This window comes from Phascolarctos cinereus, unplaced genomic scaffold (assembly GCF_003287225.1).
Source record: "Phascolarctos cinereus isolate Bilbo 61053 unplaced genomic scaffold, phaCin_HiC Scaffold_726;HRSCAF=1367, whole genome shotgun sequence".
Classification (NCBI taxonomy): Eukaryota; Metazoa; Chordata; class Mammalia; order Diprotodontia; family Phascolarctidae; genus Phascolarctos; species Phascolarctos cinereus.
Genome location: NW_027556098.1, coordinates 384,343,888 through 384,365,785, shown reverse-complemented (window position 1 = coordinate 384,365,785; position 21,898 = coordinate 384,343,888). Strand labels below are relative to the sequence as shown.

General features: G+C 45.2%; 1 protein-coding gene across 1 annotated transcript in view; it reads right to left on the bottom strand.

Moving 5' to 3' along the window:
• LOC110198429 (protein-arginine deiminase type-2) overlaps window positions 1-21,898 on the bottom strand; it is a 59,610-nt gene that overhangs the window by 11,175 nt on the left and 26,537 nt on the right. The window contains exons 5-11 of the mRNA XM_020972704.2: window positions 19,190-19,307; window positions 18,777-18,902; window positions 12,919-13,097; window positions 10,982-11,085; window positions 9,967-10,078; window positions 5,999-6,106; window positions 914-1,065 (exon numbers count right to left, since the gene is read on the bottom strand). Of these exons, the coding sequence (XP_020828363.1) occupies window positions 914-1,065; window positions 5,999-6,106; window positions 9,967-10,078; window positions 10,982-11,085; window positions 12,919-13,097; window positions 18,777-18,902; window positions 19,190-19,307 (899 nt within the window). The remainder of the gene's footprint in view (window positions 1-913; window positions 1,066-5,998; window positions 6,107-9,966; window positions 10,079-10,981; window positions 11,086-12,918; window positions 13,098-18,776; window positions 18,903-19,189; window positions 19,308-21,898) is intronic.

Here is a 21,898-nt window from a genome sequence, read left to right as displayed (position 1 = left end):
ATTATATAAGCATATACTATATAGGATAATAACATATTATTATGGATTACAGAATCATATTGCATATTATAATTGTTACATAATATATTACAAATGGGATAATGCTATATTATGATGTGGTATATTATATAAGCATACGTTAAATGGGGTAATAATATGTTATTATATGGCATATTATATAAGCATATATTATACAGAATAATAATATATTATTATATGGTATATAGATAAGCATATATTATATGGGGTAGTAATATATTATTATATGGTATATTATATATGTATGTATTATATGGGATAATCCTGTATTGTGTTATATAAGCATATTTTATGTGGGGTAATAATATGTTATTATATGGCATATTATATAAGCATATATTATACAGAATAATAATATATTATTATATGGTATATAGATAAGCATATATTATATGGGGTAGTAATATATTATTATATGGTATATTATATATGTATGTATTATATGGGATAATCCTGTATTGTGTTATATAAGCATATTTTATGTAGGATAATAATGTTATTATATGGTATGTTATATAAGCATATATCATATGGGCTAATAAGGAGCACCTATCCTAGGAAATCTGCATTTAGAATATAAGCTCCATGAGAGCAGGGGCTGTTTTTGCTTCTTCATTGTATCCCCAATGCCTGGCCCACAGTAAGTACTTTATAAATGCTTGCTGAATGGTTGAAAGTGTAGACCCCCAGGAAGAGAAGGCAAAGCGTATGCAATGGATGGTGCAATTTCATGCAGCATCAGTGGATATTTTGGGGGTGGGTCAGAGGAACCTCCCCAGTGATCCTTGAATCATGCCATGTAGGCTACAACCCGCTTTGCCTACGTGTAAAGCTGGCGCCGCTGGGAGCTTTGCTGGCGGAAAGGCTCTCTTACAGGGGGAAGCTGCTGCCAATGAGGATCCTGCCCAGGGGGTACTCCTTGCCGTTCACCGTCACAGGAGGGCTGACCTCCAGGTTCCCGAAGGAATCCAGGCTGGTGACTTGCTCGAAGAGAGGCTCCCGGGTGACATAGCCGTAATCTGGGCCCTGCATGGACAGCATACTTTGTTAGCATTCCTCCTCTACTGAGCACACCCATCATTCCCCTGGCCACGTGTTTGCCCAATTCAGTGCAACACTCAATTCTCAGTTATGTGCTGGATATATTTGTGGAGATCTGCTCATCTCCACCATCCAGTTGAGTCCCAGCCCACTAATAGAAGAGATGTGCAGGGCAGGACTTGGGGTTTGGGCACAGATGAGATGAGTGTGACGCTAAGTGTGTGTCCTTAATAACAGGGGTTCTTAACCTGGGGTCTGAGGACTTTAAAAAAAACATTTTTAAATGACTGTTTAAAGGCCATTTCAATAGAATTGATTTCTCTTGTATCCTATGTATTTTATTTTATAGATTTCAAAACATTCTTCTGAGGAGGGGTTCATGGGCTTCCCCAGACACTGCCAAAGGGCTCTGTCTAGGACACAAAAGAGTGTAACAACTCCTGGTCTTGAATGTTCTATATTCTAAAGTCAAACGCACAATCACGAGGCAGCATAGAATGGTGGAAAGAACGCTAGAGTTGGAGTCAGGATAAAAGGGATATAGAATCCCAGATGTGAAAGGGAACTCAGGAACCATCTAGGCCAACCACCAACAGACTAGGAATCCCCTTTACAACACAGCTCACAAGTGGGCAATCAGTCTTTGGGTAGTGGATGGGTCCTTGGACTTGGAGACAGAAAAATATGAATTTGAATCCTGCCTTAGACACTTACTAGCTGTGTGACCCTGGACAAGTCATTTAACCTCTGTCTGCCTCAGTTTCATCATTTCTAAAATTAGGGAACTGGTCTCTAAGGTCCCTTCCAATTTAAAATCGATTCTCCTATCACTCCTCACTTAACTCATTACTTCTTAAGATGGCCCCTTCCATTTTTGTGTACTTCTAAGTGTTCAGAAAATTTTCATTTTTGTCTTTGTATCTCCAATGCTTAGTATAGTGCCTATGAGGCATTTCAGAAATGTTTGGTTTTTTTAAATTTTATTAATTTATTTTGATTTATCAACAATCACTTCCATATGCTTTTGAGTTGAAAATTTTTCTCCCCCTTCCTCCCCCACCCTCCCCAAGACAGCGCACAATCTGATATAGGCTTTACATTTACATACCCATGAAACCTATTTTCTCATTAGTGAAGTTGTAAGTAAAAGTTAAAACCAATAGGAGGAACCATCAGAAAGGTGAAACAAAACTCAACAGAAGGTAAAAATAAGTGATAGCGATTCGACTTCCATAGTTCTAAGAAATATTTGCTGATGAATTAATTGATTACTTTGAGCCCAAGGCGGATTCTTTGAAACTTCTATCCATTTCTTCCAGTTCTGATCTTTGGGGCCAGGCAGAAAAAGTCTAAGCTGTCTTTCCTGTCTGAGCTCTGCAAATAGCAATATGGGGTGGTTGGGGTGGGGGGATCTTTGATCAAGGAAGTTCCCTGATCATCTCGATGACCTTATAGAATGGGAAGTCTTTGTCAAGGTTTTTGTATGTTCCTCCGGAGGGTCTAGATATGCCCCTTGGTGTCTCTTACAGAATGAGTTTTACTCCTGCTGGTTGAATACTGGCTTGGACTCGTGTGGGTGTGCAGGTTTGAAGAGCTACCCCTTTGCGTGGCCTATGAAAGAGAGCTTTCAAGCATGTGGGTGAGGGGAGAGAACTGCATGGTCTGAGTGGTGAGAAGTCCTGAACTTCAATCAAAAACAATAAACATTTATTAAGTACCTACTATGCTCCCTCCAGCTAAGTGCTGGGAGTATAAAAAGAGGCACAAGAATTGCCTGCCCTCAAGGAGCTCATAATCTAATGATAGGAGGAGCTTCTGGAGGCATCTTGAGATTCCCAGAACTCAGTCTTGTGCCAGAGGAAGGGGGAGTTTCTGGTCAGTACCTGCCATAGCAGGGGCATCTCTAGCAACCCCAAGTCCCAGAGTCCCAGAATCTGACCTTCCATTGAGAGAAGGGGAATTTATGGGCAGAGAAGGCCTCTTGGGGAGAGAAGTGCATCATCCATGTGGTCCTCAAAGGAGTAAGAGGAGTAAAGGACCACAAGATGGGGGAGCAAAGTGTCTAGATTTTGCTCTCCGCTCCTACTGTGAGTTATTCCACTGAGTGGATCTACTGGAAAAGGATGGGTGGGGGAGGGGCGCTGTGGGTCCAGCAGCCTTATGCGCTTAATATATGCTTGCTGACTGATGGATTCCCTTTCTGGAGAGTGCGAGCTCTCAGAGTGAGACTCACCCTGGGCAGCGAGGTGGCACCATAGTGCACAGAGAGCCCCGCCTGGAGTTAGGAAGACTCATCTTCCTGAGTTCAAATGTGGTTGTGTGACCCTGAGCAAGTCACTTAACCCTGTTTGCCTCAGTTTCCTCATCTGTAAAATGGACTAGAAAAGGAAATGGTAAACCACTCCAGTATCTCTGCCAATAAAATTCCAAATGGGGTCACGAAGGGTCAGCCACAACCGAAAACGATTGAACGAGACTCACCCAAATGTCAGTGTTTTCTATCCAGAATCCCAATCCTTCTCTTCTCAGATTAAACATTCCCAGTTCCTTCCACTGGGTATGTTATATAAGCATATATTATATGGGCTAATAAGGTATTATTACAATACAGTATGAACCCAAGGACCTTGACAACCCTGATTTAATTGTGATGAATACTCTCCAGCTCATTAACATCCTTGCTAAAATGTGATGTCCAGAATTGAATACAGTCATTCTGATGTAGTCTGACCCTGGCAGAGAACGTTGGGACCATCCACTCTGGTCTTCCGGACACTTTGCTCTTAATGAAATATAAGATTTCATTTTCTTTCTTGGCTGCCAAATCACTCTGATGACTCAACCTGAGCGTGTAATCTGCTAAGACCGGGGCGCAAATCCAAGCTCTGCTACCTACTACTTGCATGTTCTTGGGTGAGTGGCTTAAACTCTCTGGGCCTTAATTTCTTCATCTGTAAAATGGGTATATTTCACTAAACAATCTCTATGGTCCACTCCAGCTCTCAATTCCACGAGCCACTTTTCTGGGCCTCAGTTTTAAATGCTGGATCTGGAGTCAAAGAATCTGGTTTTGGATTCTAGCTCTTTCCCCTTGCTGCCTATGTGACCTCGGGCAAGTCCCTTGATCAAGAACTCGGTCTCCTCATCTGTAAAATGAAGGGGGTTAGACTAGAAGACCTTGAAAGCTCTAATTCTATGATCTCTAAGGTTGCCTCTATTGTAACTCTACCCGTCTAGTGTTGATTGCACTTGGGACCTCTCATTTAAACAAAGCCGTAATTGGGCCTGAGGCCAAGTTCCAGGTCCTTCTGCCATTGTGGGACCCCAGTGACAAAAGGCAGGGAAGGGGGTGGGGAGGAATTTGGCCTCTCACAGTCACGTTGTAATTCTCCATGAAGAGTCACTCCCCGGGGGCACAGACAAATAACTAGAGCTTAGCTTGTTCACGCCTTGAAAATCCTCATTGGCCAAGTGGATGAGGTGGGGCCCCGCATGTCTGGGGCAGCTGGGGAGTTTTACAACGAGGGGACCAGGCGCGAAGCATAAAGCTGACAAAATCGACCTGGCCCGAGTGCCTGGCAACGATGCCAGCCCTGAGCTCTTGGCCTTGGACTGTGCTAAGGACGCTAGAAACAAATGGAGATGGAGGAGGAGAACTGCGAAGTCCCCTGGGCTCCATCACTACTGGGCGCTTGGTGCTCACACCTGAGGGGGGATGGTGTGGTGGACAGTGCTGAGCCGAGGCAGGAAAGCCTGGGTTCAAATCCTGTCTCAGATACTCACTAGGAGTATAACTCAGGCAAGTCACTTCAATCTACCTGTGAGAGTGGTACCCATTTTACAGAAGAGGCAAATGAGTGTAGAGAAGGGAAGTGACTTGCCCACAGTCACATAGCTAGGAAGGAAACAAACACTTATTAAGAGCCTGCTATGTGCAAAGTGCTTTATAAATATTATCTCATTTGATCTGCGCAACAGCCACTCATGATATGCACTATTATTATCTTCATTTTACAGTTGAGGAAACCGAGGCAGACAGGGGTTAAATGGCTTGCCCAGGGTCACACAGCCAGTAAGGGCCTGAGGCCAGATTTAAACTCAGGTCTTCCTGACTCTGGTCCTAGAGCTCTATCCACTGTGCCACCCACCTGACCAAAGAAGAGCCTCTAAATATCATTTATTCATTTTACAAGTGGGGAAACTGAGGCTGAGAGAAATGGAGTGACTTGCCCAGTGCCACATGGGGAACAGCTGGCATGAGACAGGATTCACATGTAGACCTGACATAGGGTTATAGATTTAGAGCCGGAAAGGAAGCCAGCTCTGGTCCAATCAATCCCAAAGTCCCATTTCCTGGGGGTCCTTCCCCGACCTTACAGTGTTCAGGTCTCCAACACCAAGTCTGTAGAGATCATAGAATGTCAGAGCTGGAAGACACCCTAGAAAACATGGAATCCTCATTTTACAGAGGCCACAGATGACGTCCAGGGAGGTCAAATAATTTCCTAGGGTCACACAGTAAGTTAGTGGTGGCCCAGATGTCCTGATGCCAAGCCTGGTGAGTGTTCCTTCTACTTGACCAGTTGATCACATAAAAGGAAGGAGACTGAGAGATCACGTGAGGTCTCAGAGCTGGGAAGGACTTTGGACATCATCTAGTTGCATTACTTTGTTTGACAGATAAGGAGACCCAGACTTGACCAAGGCCATACAGTAGCTAGGTAGCAGGTTGGAATTCACACCGCATCTTCCAGGGCCTTTTCCACTAAGCTGCCTCCCTCACCTGGCCGCTTCTCATCCAGGTCTTCTGTCTCCCAGTGCATTTGTTCTTTGCCATCAATGCCTTCCCCTTGGCTTTGTGGTTGAATGGTGAGCCTCCTAGCTTTAAACACAGGGCAGAAGCCCCAGGGAGTCTTACCAGGAGTTCCTTCACTGGGAAGTCTTTCAGGTTCCCGTCTCGAGGGGAATCTAGGACCACAGGAAAGCCTTTGTGGGGAGCATCGATGTAGCCAAACTCAACTTCATCCTAGTTGAGGAAGCAAAGTGAGCGATCAGAAAAGCCTGGGGAGAAGGGGCGCTGGTCCGTGCGGATTCTGCCCGTCTGGGTTTGCCCGTGCCAGGGCAGCCACCGCTAGGGGGCAGCCGGACCTCAGCCTGGGCTACCCTGCTCTTGAGGCTAGAGGCAAGGGCCACCTTGGCTCACCCACCCACCCATCCATCCATCTACCCATTCATCCACCCGTCCGTCCATCCATCAGATTGTCAGCAAACCTTTGTTCAGTAACATACCTCCTCCTGGTCCAAACTCATACCATATGACGCCCCCCCTCACCCTCCAGCACCTTTCTTTAACTCTTAATCTCTCTCATCTCTGTGTCTGCTCAAGGCATTTTTCTCATACCTGGAATGGACCCAGCTAAGATGCCATTCCCTACAGGAAGCCCCCTGATATCACCCTTTCCTCCTCAACCCCTGGGAAGTGATTTTCTCCTTCCCCAAATATTCATTCATTTTTTGCTTAGACCTTTCCTGCTCTCTTTCTCTCCTGTATCATATTTATTTACTAACAACAACGATTGCAAATGTGTCTATGGCACTTTAGGGTTTCTAAAGTATATCACATATATTATCTTATTTGAGCCACACGATAACCCTGGGAAGTAGGTGCCATCTATTAGTCCCATTTTATAGATGAAGAAATTGAGGCTGAGAGAGATTATGTGACTTGCCCAAGGTTACACAATGAGCAAGTACCTGAAGCAGGATTTGAACTCAGGTCTTCCTAATACCAACCTAAGCACCCTAGCCATTACTCCATTTTGTGTTTACTATTTCTGTTGCCTTTTCCCTCCACCTCTTTACAATCCCTTAGAGTTGTAAGCTCCTTGAGAACAGGGTCTGTGTTATGTCTATCGATCTAACCACTGAGCTTAGGACTTGAATATCATAAATGTGTAAGAAAGGTTTGTATAGCTGAGTGATTGTGACCAAGCTTGGCTCTGAAGAAGGGCTAAGAAAAGATGTCTTCCCCTTCTTTGCAGAGAATTGAGGGGCTGGGAGTAGTGCTATGGGCAACAATGCAAACACTATCAGACTCAGTTGATATGGTACAGCGGTTATTTTTGTGGAACTGATTTCTTCCCCTCTTTTAAAAAAATCCTTTCTTACAAGGAGCAATCCCTGGGTAGGAGGATGTACTAGGAAATGGAGGGGATGTCAAAACAAAAATTTTTTGGGAAAAGATTATTCAGTTGAATTGAACTCTTAGGAACTCCTCTATGCCCATAGAAATATCTTGGGTATTTGTCTGTTTTGCTGGGGTTGTCTGACCTTACCGAGACTGACTTTAATACAGACAGTATCCTCACACCTGCAATGTTCTTCCTTCTCCCCTTGGCCGGCTACTGACCCCCCTGGCTTCCTTCAAGATTTGGCTCAAATTTCACCTTCTGCAAGAAGCCTTTCCTAATCTCCCAGGTCTCCTGCTAGTGCTCCTTGCTGAGATTACTCTCTATCTGCTGTGCACGTAACTTGTATGCACATAGCCGTTTGTACATTGTCTCCTCTGTTAGACTGTGAGATCCCTGAGGGCAGGTACTGTGCTTTTGTAGCTAGGCACAGTTCTGCGTATGTAGTCAAGAAGATTTCACAGCCAGCCTCAGATGCTTACTAGCTGTGTGACCCAGGGCAAGTCACTCAACCTCTGTGGGCCTCAATTTCCCCATCTGTAAAATAGAGATAATAATAATGCCTACCTCCCAGGGTTGTTGTGAGGATCAGATAAGATAATATTTGTAAAGCGCTTTGCAAAACTTAAAGTGCTAGATATAAAACTGGTTCTAGATAAAGACTGCTACTCGTTATTATAGTTACTACTCTGTATCCTCAGCGTTCATCACAGTGGCTGGCACATAGTAACCACTTATTAAATGTTAGTTGACTGCCGAATTTCCCTGGGGGGAAGTGTGTGTGTGCGTATGTGTGTATGTGGTGTATATGAGTGTGTGTGTGTATGTGTGGTGTATATGTGTGTGTGTGTATATGTGTGTGTGTATGTGGTGTATATGAATGTGTGTGTGTGTATGTGGTGTATATGAGTGTGTATGTGTGTATGTATGGTGTATGTATGTGTGAGTGTGTGTGACTGTGTGCTGTATGTGTGTGTATGTGTATGTGTGTGTGACTGTGTGGTGTATGTGTGTGTATGTGTATATGTGTGTGTGTATGTGGTGTATATGAGTGTGTGTGTGTATGTATGGTGTATGTGTGTGTGTGTGTGTGTGAGTGTGTGTGACTGTGTGGTGTATGTGTGTGTATGTGTATGTATGTGTGTGTGTGTGTGTGATGCTTCTGTAATAACTCCATGGCACTTGGTTCTACCATCTGTGTTGGTATTTTTTTACACCCACAGCCTCTTCTGAACCCCTCCTCCAGTGTCTCACTGGGGCCCTGACTCTCAAAGACTTTTCTAGCATTGTGCAAACTTTGGAGCCTAGAGCTGTAAAAACTTGTAATATGAAGTTAGGCCCCATGCCTAGAATGGATTCCTCCTTCCCACCCCCATCTCCATCTTATTCCACATTTGTTGAATTGATCTGTACTTTGCGAAGGTCTCCTACTCCTCCAGTGGTGTCCTGGGAGTCTGCCAGGGGTTCAAGGATGGGTCTGGCACATAGTCTATGTATTTAACAGATACTCGTTGATTGGCTGACTGATTAACAAGGAGCGCTATTTAAAAACATGTAAAACTCATGGGCAAAACTCCCAAGTGCAGGATGAATCAGATTAAAATGTCATTGGGACGTGTTTCACAAAATAAATAAAAATACAGTACAATATAGATAATGGTCATGGGTCATTTTCTTGGTCAATGTGCGGCCCGTTGGGATCCCCTTCCATTTGAGTTTGACCCCGCTGGTGTAAAAGACACTAGTGTCTAAGAAATGTAGGAGTGGCCAAGGAGGTGGGCTGGTCCTGTGGTTAGACCTAACAGATGGACAGCCTTTGAGCTTCACTGAGACCTGTGTAATATGAAAAGAACTAGAGAAAACCTCCAGGGTGTTGGGCAGACCCAATCTCCTATGAAGGATGCATGGGAGGGTTTGGGTAAGATACGGATGTCTCTCAAAGACTGCATGCCACAGAGCAAGTGCCAATCTCTATACATAGAGAAGACTTCACCAAAGACTCCCTCTATCAATGACATCACTTCTGATTCAGGGGAAAAATGACCAAGATGCATGAAAAGGCATGAGTTGAGAAGCCTGGAAAGGTTGTGATCTGTTTCCATTGGAAGGAGGATATGGATCAATGAGGTCACAGGTCCAAGGAAGTATTGAAAAATTATTAAATTGAGGTGTGGGCACTGGGTCAGTTATCATCAGTCAGACTCTGGTGGTCATTTCACAGACTTAAAGAATGTTAGAGTTGAAAAGGACTTTAGTGGACATCCAATCCCACCCATATCCAACCAAGTGTCGTAGTGAATGGAGAGTCAGAAAGACCTGGATTTGAATCCTACCTCTGACACTTACAAGCTGTATGACCTTGGGCAAGTCACTTAACTTCTTTTTGCCTCAGTTTATCCATTTGAAAAATCAGGATAAGAATAGCATCTACCTGTTTTATTTTTCTCAATAGTTTGGGGAGGGGCTGGGGGGAGAGAACTTGGAACTTTAAAAAAAATGAATATAAAAAAACCCCATCTAACACCCCTCCCCCCAAAAAAGAATATAGTCTATCTTACCAAGGTTGTTGTGAGGATCAGATAAGGTAACATATGTAAAGTGCTTTGCCAGTCTTAGAGCTCTTTGCTATATCAATGCTAGTTAGTCATTAAGAATGCCCCCTATGTTTCTGACTCTGTCCCCACTGGAGCCTTCTCACCTGGATCCAACGATCCCCACGGTTCATGTACTGGAAACAGATCTTAAGCTTGCAGTCAGTTTTCTCTATCAGGTTCTTTATCTCCTTGAGGAACAGGTAATTGTCCTTCATGCTGAGCAGTGCAAGAGAGCAGGGAGAGGGGGAGAGAGAAGAGCAATGAGGGACCAAGGCTCACTTGAGGTGGGGGGCAGGGGGGGAGAAAGAGCTGGATCAGCGTGGGTGCTCACAGCTCCCTCTAGTAGGTCTTTAGGGGAGAGACATTCAAGGGTATAACTCAAGCAGTCTCTTAAACCCAGACACACACTTGGTGTTAGCATAATGAGCAACTAAAAGAATGGGAAAAATACCCCCTGAAGGGGTGACCTCATCACCTCCAAGTGCAGTCAGATTTTGAAGACTAAGATCTGTTTACTGGGACCATTCTAGAGTGAGGGTGATGGACCCAACAACATCCAGAAGTATCTTTTTCAGCCCAAGGCATCCATTATCAATCCATAAGCATTAAGTTCCTATGATGTGCCAGGCACTGGGCTAGGAACTGAGAATACTAATAAAGGGAGGTGGTTCCTGTCTTCTCTGAGTATAAATTCTGTTATTTTTCATTCATCTTCTTCTAGCATACTTTCTATGGCTTGGCCAAGATGGGTTTGAAATGGCTCCTTCCTTGGGAGGCAGTAAACTAATACTGTAAGGGGCAATCCTGTCAACCTCTCCACCTTCAAGGAACACCGTGTGGTTGATTAGAATGGAATCTCCATCTTTCCTGTAGTGGGGAAAGAGGAGCAGCTTAGTTGAGGTCCCCAACATGGCTGTACTTAGATATTTCATTAAGATGGAGACTTTGCTTATTTCTCAAAGGCTAAGGGATAACCAAAGCTTCCCCCCTGGACCTCTCAAAGCCTTTTTGATTCTCATCTATGGGTAGACTTGGAGGGTCTCAGTGGATCCAGAGAATACCTGTGACAATTCTAATAGGTAGCCAAGCCCTGGCTAGGTACACTAGTCTGTCCCTTACCTGCATACTAAAACAGACACTGGAGGCAATGTGTTTGGGGTCATGATCCATGGGGCCACGTGGAAAGTCACTGTGTCTGTGTAGATTGGAGTCTGGGGAAGTCCCTAGGAGAGAGAATAGTAGAGAAAGTGGTAACTAACATGCCCTCTGGTAAATCACCTAAAATCAAAGATCTGAGGGGGGACCCATTAGTTCTTAATCAATGAGTCTTCCCCCTTCTTTCCACTTTCTTGATGGTATTGCAAGGGTCGTTGGCTGTCCCTCAATGGGTCAGTGTCCAATCTCTCCACTTCAACTAAGAGCATACTGATTGCTCCATGTACAAAAATTTCTGGCTAAGGCTCTTCTCCTGAGCCTCCAAATGTGTTGAGGGTCTTCACTTTGGATTGCAGGTTGTCCAGCAGTAAAGGTAGGCTGTTCTGAGTTATTTATACTCCCTTATCTCCCCTCAATCCAAATCCTTCTTAACTGAGGTGGCCAGGGTTAGGGGAGGGGACCCAGGGTGAGAGGCCACAACCAGTGAGTAGTCCATGTCCACATTTAAGGGTGAAATCTGGGGTCAGGGAATAGTTTTCCTCCATGCAGAGTAAACTAGCCCATGTGGACAGGGTATGACATTAATCAGTGTGATCAAGAGGAGGGAACAATCCTGGGTTCAAGTCTCTACACAGTCTACAGAGCTCTACTCTGTGTAACCAAGTTTTCTCAAGTGTAAAACAGGGGACAACAATCCTTATACTACCAACATCCCAGGATTATTGGAAACCAGCAAGCTTTGCAAACTACAAAGTGTTCTTCCTCTCTTCTTTGCTGAGGTGGGGGACCGTGGGTGTGCAACATTGTGTACATAGTTGATATATTGGTTAATTTTGAATTCCCCCCCCCTTCTTTTTAACTCTTTGTTACAAGGGATGGCTATCTGGATTGGAGAGGGCAGAGGAACATGTTGGGAAAGGAAGGTGACATTTGAAAAAAAAGGCATTAATAAAAAATTTTTTAAAATTCTATGAAGTCCAATGGAAACAAGAGCACTTTCATTAAGGCACATAGTAGACATTTGACATACACATTGTTTTATTAGAGTTAGCTGCTCACCAAACAACTGAGTGTATTGTTGGAGAGCTAGACATACTCTGACTTAGGAGCATATGGGCAGGAATTAGGCTGGTGCCTTAGAAATTAGCCAGTATCAGAGCTCAGAAAACCTGGCCCACCTGAGCTTTCCTAGTATTGTAGGCAGACATGGGATAGTGGGAAAAGGGGCTGGATTTGAAGTCAGAACACTTGGCTCTGCTACTTCTTAGGCTGTGTGACCCTGGGCAAGTCACATCTACTGCCTCGTCTCTAAAATGAGGATAATAACTCTAAGTACATGAGGCTAAGGGCTTTGTAAGCTTTAAAATGCTATGGAAACGGGAAGACCAGAGAGGCAACCTTTCTGGCCAACCATTTTCCTCAATGGTATAAAAGAAAAAGAGGCCCTGAGTTCAAATCCTGACTCTGCCAACTTACTCTCTGAAATGATTTTGGGCAAATTAATTCACCTCTGTTTTCTCATCTGTAAGATGGATTGGACTAGATACTCTTCAAGCTTTAAAGGTATGAAATGTGTTATTAGGCATGATTCTAAAGGCCTTGAGGCCCAGTTGAATTGGAGTATGAGATTGATGGCACATTTGAGGCCTGGGGTATAGTTGGTGGGGAGTTCATGCCCAAGAGCCTGCCCCTATTGGCACTTTCCTGGGAATGATGGGGACAATAGTGTCCTGACTCCGCCATCTTGGGGAATGACCCAGCTGGCCTTGGGAATACCTTCTAACCTTGGCCATCTCTCTCCTTTTTCCCCCCCTCCTTCTCCTTTCTTCTTCCACCTCCTGGGAAGCTCTCCTCTGCTCTCCCTCACCTTCCATCCCTTCCCAAGGCTCATGCCCTCTCACCTCCATCAGAAGTTCCAACAGGCTGACATGGATGGAGACCAGGCCTGAGAAACTCTCGTCAGGGAATCGAAGGCCTTCCACAAAGAATTCCAGCTCGGCTTTGCCGCCTGTGTACTTTACCACGTGAAAGAGCTTCTGCCGGCCGAGAATGTGCATGTAACGCTGGCCAAAGAATGGGTCTGGAAGGGATATGGACTATTAGCAAGAGAAAGGACTCCTTGGAGGGGCCTGTACCAAGGTGGGAAGAGAATTCTGCATGGACCTGGGATGACTGAGTAGGGAAGGAGAGAGAATATGAAAGAGAATAGGGACTTATCCTAGAGTCAGGATATGAAACGTATCTTTGCCAACACAAGATACTTCCTGGAACAATCCAGAGGCTTGGGTTCAAGGGCCAGCTGTCTCTAACCAGCCACGTGACCTTGGGCAAGTCCTGGCACCTCTGTGAGCCTCAGTTTCCTCCTTGGTGAATGAAGGGGAGTGGGCTAGAAGATTCCAGGGTTGGGAGCTGGCAGGGACCTTAGGGATTGTTTATTTCAATTTCTCATTTTGCAGAGGAAGAAACGGAGCCCCAGAGAAATTATGTAATTGGACCAAGATCACCCAGCTGGTAACAAGAGAGCTAAGCTTTAAACTCTAGTCCCCTGATTCTGAATCCTGTGCTGTTTCCACTAGACCATCCTACCTTGAAGGTCTCTCAACTCTGACATTTACTATTATAAAGTCTTTTTAATCAACCAATTGGCAAGCATTCATTAAGGTCCTACTATGTGCTCTATACAATACTCCATATAATTCTCTTAGTTGCAAAGGAAGTATTCTGGGCATTGGTAGAGGGAGTACCCTTAGTAGGAGTTTTTTATGCCCATGAACATCTGTTTATCTATCTATCTATCTATCTATCTATCTATCTATCTATCTATCTATCTATCTATATCTGTCTATCTATCTGTCTGTCTATCCACCTGCCTATCTACCTATATTTTTCTACCCATTCTTCTCTCTCCTCTCTCTTTCTGTCTCTCTTTCCCTCTCTGTTTCCCTATTTATCCATCTATCTCTACATATGTGTGCATGTATGTGTATATATATATATATATAAATTCATTCATTCATGTCTTTATGAATATGGTTCAGCAAAAAAAACAAAACAAAACATGCCAAGCACTGTGCTGGGCACTAGGGATACAGACACCAAAGTGAAACAATACCTGCCCTCTAGGAGTTTACATTCTACTGGGGGGTGGGGTGAGGGTGGCACATCCTGTTCACAGATAGGGAAAGATACAACATAAACACACTGTTATTGGAGGTGGGGTTCTTGGCACTACCAACAACTAGGGCAGCTAGTTGATGAGTAGTGAATAGAGCCAATGTACTTGGACCTGAGTTCAAATTCTGCCTCAGACACTTTCAAGTTAAGTGAACAAATCATTTAACCTCTCTGTGCCTCATTTGAAAAAATGAAATGAAGCAAACATTTATTAAGTGCCTACTGTGTTTTGGACATTGTGCTAAGCACTTTATAAATATCTCATGTGAGCCTCACAACAATCCTGGGAAGTAGGTGCTATTATTATTTACATTTTACAGTTGAGGAAACTGAGGAAGATAGAGGTTAAATGACTTGCTCAAGTTCACACAACTAGTAAGTGTCAGGGGTCAGATTTGAGCTCAGGTCTTCCTGATTCCAGGTCCACTGTACCACCAGCTGCCTAAAATGAGTGGTCAGGACTCAGTGACCTCTAGGGACCCTTCTAGCTGTAGATTTAAAAGCTTACGAGCCCATGGCTTGGGAGGATCAGGAAAGGTCTCTGGGAGGAGTTGCCGCTTGAGGTGAAAGTTCCAGAGAGCCAGGAAATCCCAGGAGAAGGAGGTGAGGACAGAGGGCTTTCCGGACTCCCTGATTCTACTTTGGCCTTTTGTGCCTGAAGGCCTCTTCCTGCTCTGATGCCTGGTGATGCTCTAAGGCCTCTCTCAGTGGTGACAATCTGGGTTTCAACTTTCTATGTTCCATCATCCTTTCCACCTTGGCCACCCACTGAATTATTTTGGCCAAAGGTGCTAAGGCCTGGCTAATCCTGGCAATTACCAATCCTACCATAGGCACAATGGTGCTGCCAGACTTCGTACTCATGCTCTCAGCGACGTTTCCAGTGATACTCTGGGGAAACCTCCAACTCCAAAGGTCAGAGGGCGGGGAGGGGGGAAAGAAAGCTGAGTCATGTCCACTGTAGACACCAGATCCTCAGATGAATGGCTGCTTTCCCTGGGAGAGGCCAAGGATGCCTAGAGAAGAAAGCCAGGCATTGGGCTGGGCAGGCAAGGTAGGGCCACAGCCGTTGGGTTTTAATCCATCTGTGGCCCTTGCTCCCTCCCTAAGTGGCCGGGGCCAGAACCTGAGCCTTTGAATCTTAATATTGTTTTTCTTTCAGGGCCCTTGGCCACTGTGCAGGCAGATGTACACCGCTGGGGACAATCTCTCCGTACTGTCCGGAGCAGCCCAGCCCCCACCTCTCCACCAGAACCCTCCTACTTATTCCCTGCTGGCTCTCTTTCCCAGCAGAGACCAACAGTGCCCTTCTGTGGAGCTGCCCCATATCACGGGGCCTCTGGCCTGGAGCCAGAGTTGGAGGTCAACCTGAGTCGCCTGCCTTGTTCTCCATCAGCTGGCTCTGGTCCCAGGATCACAGCGTGGAGGGATGGAGGTTATACCTTGGGGATTACTCAAGTCAGCCCTCCAATTTCACAGCTGGGAATGACTTGTCCAAGGTCACACAAGAGCCTGGATTTGGACTCAGGCCTTCTGACTCCAAAGCCAATGCTCTTCCTATTGGATGTTATGTCTCCTATTTCTGGGTAGATGCTAAGCAGCCTGGAGAGGTCAGCTCTGCAAACATCTAAGAAAATGAAGATGGATCCCAGCTTTTGAGTCTGTGTGTGACAAGGGTGTATATGATTGAGGAAACAACCTTGCACTCTGACTGCGACTAATTTAATGCAAAGTATGTTTTTGATGTCCATCTTCTACTTTCTAAGCAAGCGTGATAAACACATTCTAAATACTTGAAGCTCAATGTTGATAGTAACTCCCTACTCTCCATAGGGTAAAAAGCGAACTTCTTAGTAATCCAAGTCCTCCATGGGGACAGCTGAATGGTGCAATGGATAGAGTGCCTGGAGTCAGGAAGCCCTGAGTTCAAATGTAGCCTCAGTCACTTACTAGCAAATGGGCAAGTCGCTTAAATCTCAATCTGCCTCAGTTTCCTCACCTGTAAAATGAGGATAATAATAGCACTTATCTCCCAGGGTTGTGGTAGGGATCAAGTGAGATAATAATTGTAAAGGCTTAGCACCTAGTAGGTGCTACATTAGGCAGCAAGGTGGCACAGTGGCTAGAATGCCAGGCCTAGAGTCAGGAAGACTTGAGTTCAAATCCCTCCGCATACACTTACTAGCTGTAGGACCCTGGACAAGTCACTTCACCCTATTTGCCTCAGTGTGTGCCTTTAGCACAGAAGGCTGAATCTGGCATCAGAGGACCTGGCTTCCCATCTAAGCTTTGCCATGTTGGTAAGTAACTTAGTAACTTTGAGTCTGGATTTGAACTCAGGTCTTCCTGACCCCAGGCTAGGCCCTCTATCTGCTGCACCTTGGCACATAGTAAGCACTTAATAAACACTGGTGGACTGGACTGGATTTGCAAGGCCCTGTGCTAAATGCTGAAGATACAAAGAAAGGCAAAAATATGATTCCTGCCCTCAAGGAGCTCACATTCTAACGCAGAAGACCACCTGCCAATAACCTTGGACCTGACCTGAGTAGATGGAGTTGTGCTCACAATGTCAGATTTTGAGCTGGGAAGACCTTTGGAGGCTATGGGGTCTAGCCCCTCACTTCATAGATGAGAAAATAGAGGAAGGGAGGTTAAAGGCTTTGCCCAGGGTCACACGGCTACTGAGGGTTAGAGGTAAGATACAAACACAGATCTTGATTCTAAGACCAGTGACCTCTCCACTAAAGCTCCCTGCCTTGGTTAGGCGAAGGCTGGAAATGGTAGGGAACCACCCCTGAACCCTCTGGGAAGCAAGGCCGTCTAGTTCAGGCAATCAGCCCAGTATTACCCTACCCCCAAGGGTTAGGAGAGCAGATTCCCTCCATCTTCCCAATCCTCTGTGCAGCAGGGGGCAGTTGAGCCCAGGGTCTACAGGCATCCCCTCTTGTACCCAAGAATTGCCGTATCCTCATGGCAACTTGGCCCAGAACAGGATAAACATCAACAGCTCTGGCCCAGGGTGGACAGTAGGGTCAGCTTAGCCCCCAGAGGAATTCTGACAACCTCTAGGGTCACCACCCTGGGAGCTGGCTGGAGTGGAGGGTGAATCAGGACGGCGGCAGACACTTGGCATTGCCCTCTGCATGCCCCCCAGTAAGCCTGGGCTTGCCCAGGTAGGTCTTTAGCCCTGGCTATAGAATCACAGAATGTGCAAGCTGGACCTCAGAAAATACGCATTCTAACCCTCCTCATTTTATAGAGGAGGAAACTAAGAGCCAGAGGGGGGAAGGGCCTTGTCTGTGATCACAGGGCTGGCTGGTACCTCTGGTTCTTGGAAGGTTCTGAGAATGTTCTCGGTATTAGCCTTCAGTGAATTAGTGGAACTTACCAGAGGAGGGGGCTTAGGGTGAAAGGAAGGAAGAAAACAAGCATTTATTAAGCTCCTATTATGCTAAGCTCTTTACCAAGACAATTCTGTCGAATGCTATTATTATTCTCATTTTAAAGTTGAGCAAACGGAGGCAGACAAAAGTAACATGACTTGCTCAAGGTCACATAGTAAGTGTTTGAGGCTGGATTTGAACTCAGACCTTTCTGACTCCAGGTCTAGTGCCATAGCAACTGTGCCACCTAACTTCCTTTAGGCCTTTGTAGCTTCAGGAGTCCTGCCCAACACACCCTTTGACAAGTATAGTCTGGCCCCAGTGGTGACAGAGAAAGTCTTTCCCCTATGCTTGCGCTTTCATTTCATTAACATAATTGAGTACTTGGATGTTTCTCTACATACTCATCTTGTTCAAAGGAGATGAACTGACTTGTAAATTATCAGAGGCAGATTTCTGGCTCTCTGTTCTAAGGGTCCTGACATCCTGTGTTCTAAGAACCCTCCCAGCCCTGACATTGTGTGCTCTAAGAGCCCTCCCAGCTCTGACATCCTGTGATCTAAGGGCCCTCCCAGCCCTGACATTCTGTGTTCTAAGGACTCCCGGCTCTGACATCCTGTGTTCTAAGGTCCCTCCCAGCCCTGACATTCTGGGCTCTAAGAGCCCTCCTAGCCCTGACATCCTGTGTTCTAAGGGCCCTCCCAGACCTGACATTCTGGGCTCTAAGAGCCCTCCTAGCCCTGACATCCTGTGTTCTAAGGGCCCTCCCAGCCCTGACATCCTGTGTTCTAAGGGCCCTCCCAGCCCTGACATCCTGTGTTCTAAGGGCCCTCCCAGACCTGACATTCTGGGCTCTAAGAGCTCTCCCAGTTCTGACATCCTGTGTTCTAGGGGCCTTCCCAGCCCTGACATCCTGTGTTCTAAGGACCCTCCCAGCCCCGACATCCTGTGTTCTAAGGATCAGCCCTTGGTTTATATCCTGCCATCCCTTTCCTATTTAGCTCTTTCATACAGGTAAGTTGGATTTTGCTAGCTACAATAGATTGAATTCCTTGAGGTCAGGGCATATGGCCAGCACAGGGCTGGGCCTAAGGGAGCTGCTCAGTAAATTTAAGTTGACTTGAGTAGTTGTCTAGAGGGAGATCTGGGGCTGTGAGTGTGGGAACTGGTGTGGACTAGGAGGCTGGGGTCACACTCACTGTCCACATAGAATACGCCCACTTTGTCTGAGTCGCTGATGGAAATGTAGAGAACCATCTCATAGCCTGCTGGGAGCTGACTGGGGCCATTGGTCCTCAGGATCATCCGAGACATGTCCTTTAGGTCTGCAGAGTGACAAGGAGGACAGAGGATCAGTGAAATGGGGATGTTGTCAGGGTCCCTTGGCCCTGTGCCCTCCACCCTTCTCGTTCCTCAGGAATTACAAGTTGGAGGTCGATGCCATATCTGTTCAGAGCAGGGTAACCAGGCACAGCTATCTCACGCTGCCCTTCTGTTCCCTTTTGGCTCCCAAGAAAAAGGGGAAAAAAAGATGGCATCTTTCCCTTCTCCTATCCCCAGTGAACATGTTACTCACCCCGCCCAAAGGACCCCTTGGAGCCATCCCTAATACCTTCTCTGGTGTAGATCTTGTTATCAGAGCAATCTTCCTTGGGCAACCAGGGGACCTCCCTGTCACAGTTCACCAGGAGGATGGCCCCCTGGCCATCAGGGCCCCAGGTCCAGGATGCCTGTAGATGAAGGAAGCCAGGCCAACATGTGAGTAGCAAACTCTGTTCCTCTTGCCCCCTGGAAGGCCAATACCAGCTGACTCCCCCAGACCTACAACACATGTCTTGTGATACCCATGAATAGGGAGATTTCATAGGATTTAGAGCCAGAAGGACCTTAGAGTCATCTAGATCAATTCTTTAATTTTACAATGGAGGAAACTGAGGCACAGAGCAGGAAAAGTGATTGTGATTTGAACCTAAGCTCTGATTTTCAACCCAGTGCTCTTTCCATAACACATACTGCTTTTGAGAAGAGTCATCTCTGTGGGTCCCAGGTCCCAGGTTGGCTGGAGTATGAAGGGCAGAGGTAGGGTCAGTGGGTCAGCTCCAGCTCTATTTTACCACCCTAGGCACTGAGAGGTAGCATAGACTAAGCTAGAGACGAAGGGCATCCTAGCAGCAGTGTGATGAATGAACCAGGAGACTCGAGATCAAATCCTGGTTCTGGAGGTAGCCGAGTGACCAAAGCTCTGGGCCTCAGTTTACCCATCTATAAAATGGAACTAATAATACCTACCCTAATCATTCAGTCCAAAAGCATTTGGAAAACTCCTACACTGTATGTGACATTGTACTAGGCCATGGGGATGCCAAGACAAAATGAAAGTCTTTGACCTCAAGGACCTTACTTTTTATCGGGGAAGATAACATGTACACATTTAAGTATGTACAGGATAATAGGATATAGGGTATTTTGGAGGCATTAGTAGCTGGGGGATTAGGAAAGGAGGTGGCATCTGAGCTGAGCTTTGAAGACTACTAAGCCTTCCAAAAGGTAGAAGAGAAGAGAGTTCATGCCAGGCATGGGGAACAGCTGTGGGGGAGGGGAAGAAGGGCCACAGAGACAAGCAATAATACACAGAAGTTCAAGGTCCTGGGTTCAAATCTAGTTCTGCTGTGTACTGTATAATCTCAGAAAAAAACAACTTATCCACTGTCAAGTTAGTTTTCCCATCTGTCAAATGGGGATTTTAAGATAACTTTACCTCCCAGGGCTAATGTAAGGCTCATACATGGGAAAGACCTTCATAAACTGTCAACTATAATTAGCAGCTGTCCTTACAGCACCATAGACACAGAATGTCAGACTTAGGGGCTTTGGAATTCTTTTAACTCAAACCCTTCATTCTATGGGCAGTCAGGTGGCACTGCAGTGGATAGAGCACCAGGCCTGGAGTCAGGAAGACCCGAGTTCAAATCTGGCCTCAGACTTTTACTGGCTATGTGACCCTGGGCAAGTCACTTCATCCTGTTTGCCTCAGTTTCCTCATCTGTAAAATGAGCTGGAGAAGGAGACAGTACACCACTCTAGTATCTCTGCCAAAAAAACTGTAAATGGGGTCACGAAGAATCAGACACAACTGAAATGACTGAACAAAAACAACAGCCTCTCTACAAGTGAGAAAATGGAGGATCAGAGACGTTAAATGACTTGGTCAATATACGCAGCCAGCTGGTGTCATGCCTAAACTTGAATTCAGATCTTCTGACTATCTACTATTCTTTCCACTATGCCAAGTTTTCTCCCTTATTATTAATAAATAATAGTACTCTTTGGGGACTTCATTTGGAACATGGTAGATAGAGGGCAGGATTTGGAATTCAGAAGACCCCAGTTCAAACCCCACCTGATAATCTGTAATCTAAACTAAACTAGCTGTTGGCAGTGATGCCCAAGGTTTTTATTCTTGGATCCCATTTCAAGAACAGCCACAAAATGTGTTGTTAACTCTCAGGGTAATTTAGCATACTACTTATGATATTCTTTTAGTTTTATTCATTAGGTGCTTACAATAACTGCAATAGTTGCTTTTGCCCCCAAAGTGAAAAAATAAAATTTACATTATATCCGTATGATTATAAAATAGAAAATTTCATCCTACTTATAATTATGAAAACTCTAACTATAAAATTATAATGCTCTAATTAGAAAATAATTACAAATATTTTATTTGGGATATTCTGCAAGAATTAAAAAGAAGCAATCCCAGCAAGACCCCATATGCTCACTTCATTAAATTACTGTATTTCACAAATTTTGTTGGATGTAAATAACACTTTTTAGTAAAAATAAAGGTACAACACAACTGGGCAATTATTTACTGCTTAAAGCGCCATTGAAGAATTTTTAGCTTGAACTCCCTGGGCTGTTATCTTGAACCCTTAAAGGAGATCTACTGGGCTCAATTCCCAGGCATCTGTGGAGGGAATTAGCTTCCTACAGCAATGAAATTACAGAATTGGACCCCTAAAGTGGCTGACAAATAGTTTTCACATTTTGAAAAACATTTTATGCATTTCATTTCACTTGATTCTCATAATCATTAGAATGTAAGCCCTCCTGAATGTCAGAAACTCTTTCTCTTTTGTCTTTGCATTCCCAGGGTTTAGCATGGTACCTAGCACATACTAGGTGCTTAATGAAGTCTCAGTGGTTCACTGAACAACCCTATGTAGCAGGTATTACAGGTATTATGTGCTTTTTATAGATGAGGAAACTGAGGCCCATTGACTTGCCATTAGTGATTCACCTGTGATTTACATAGCTA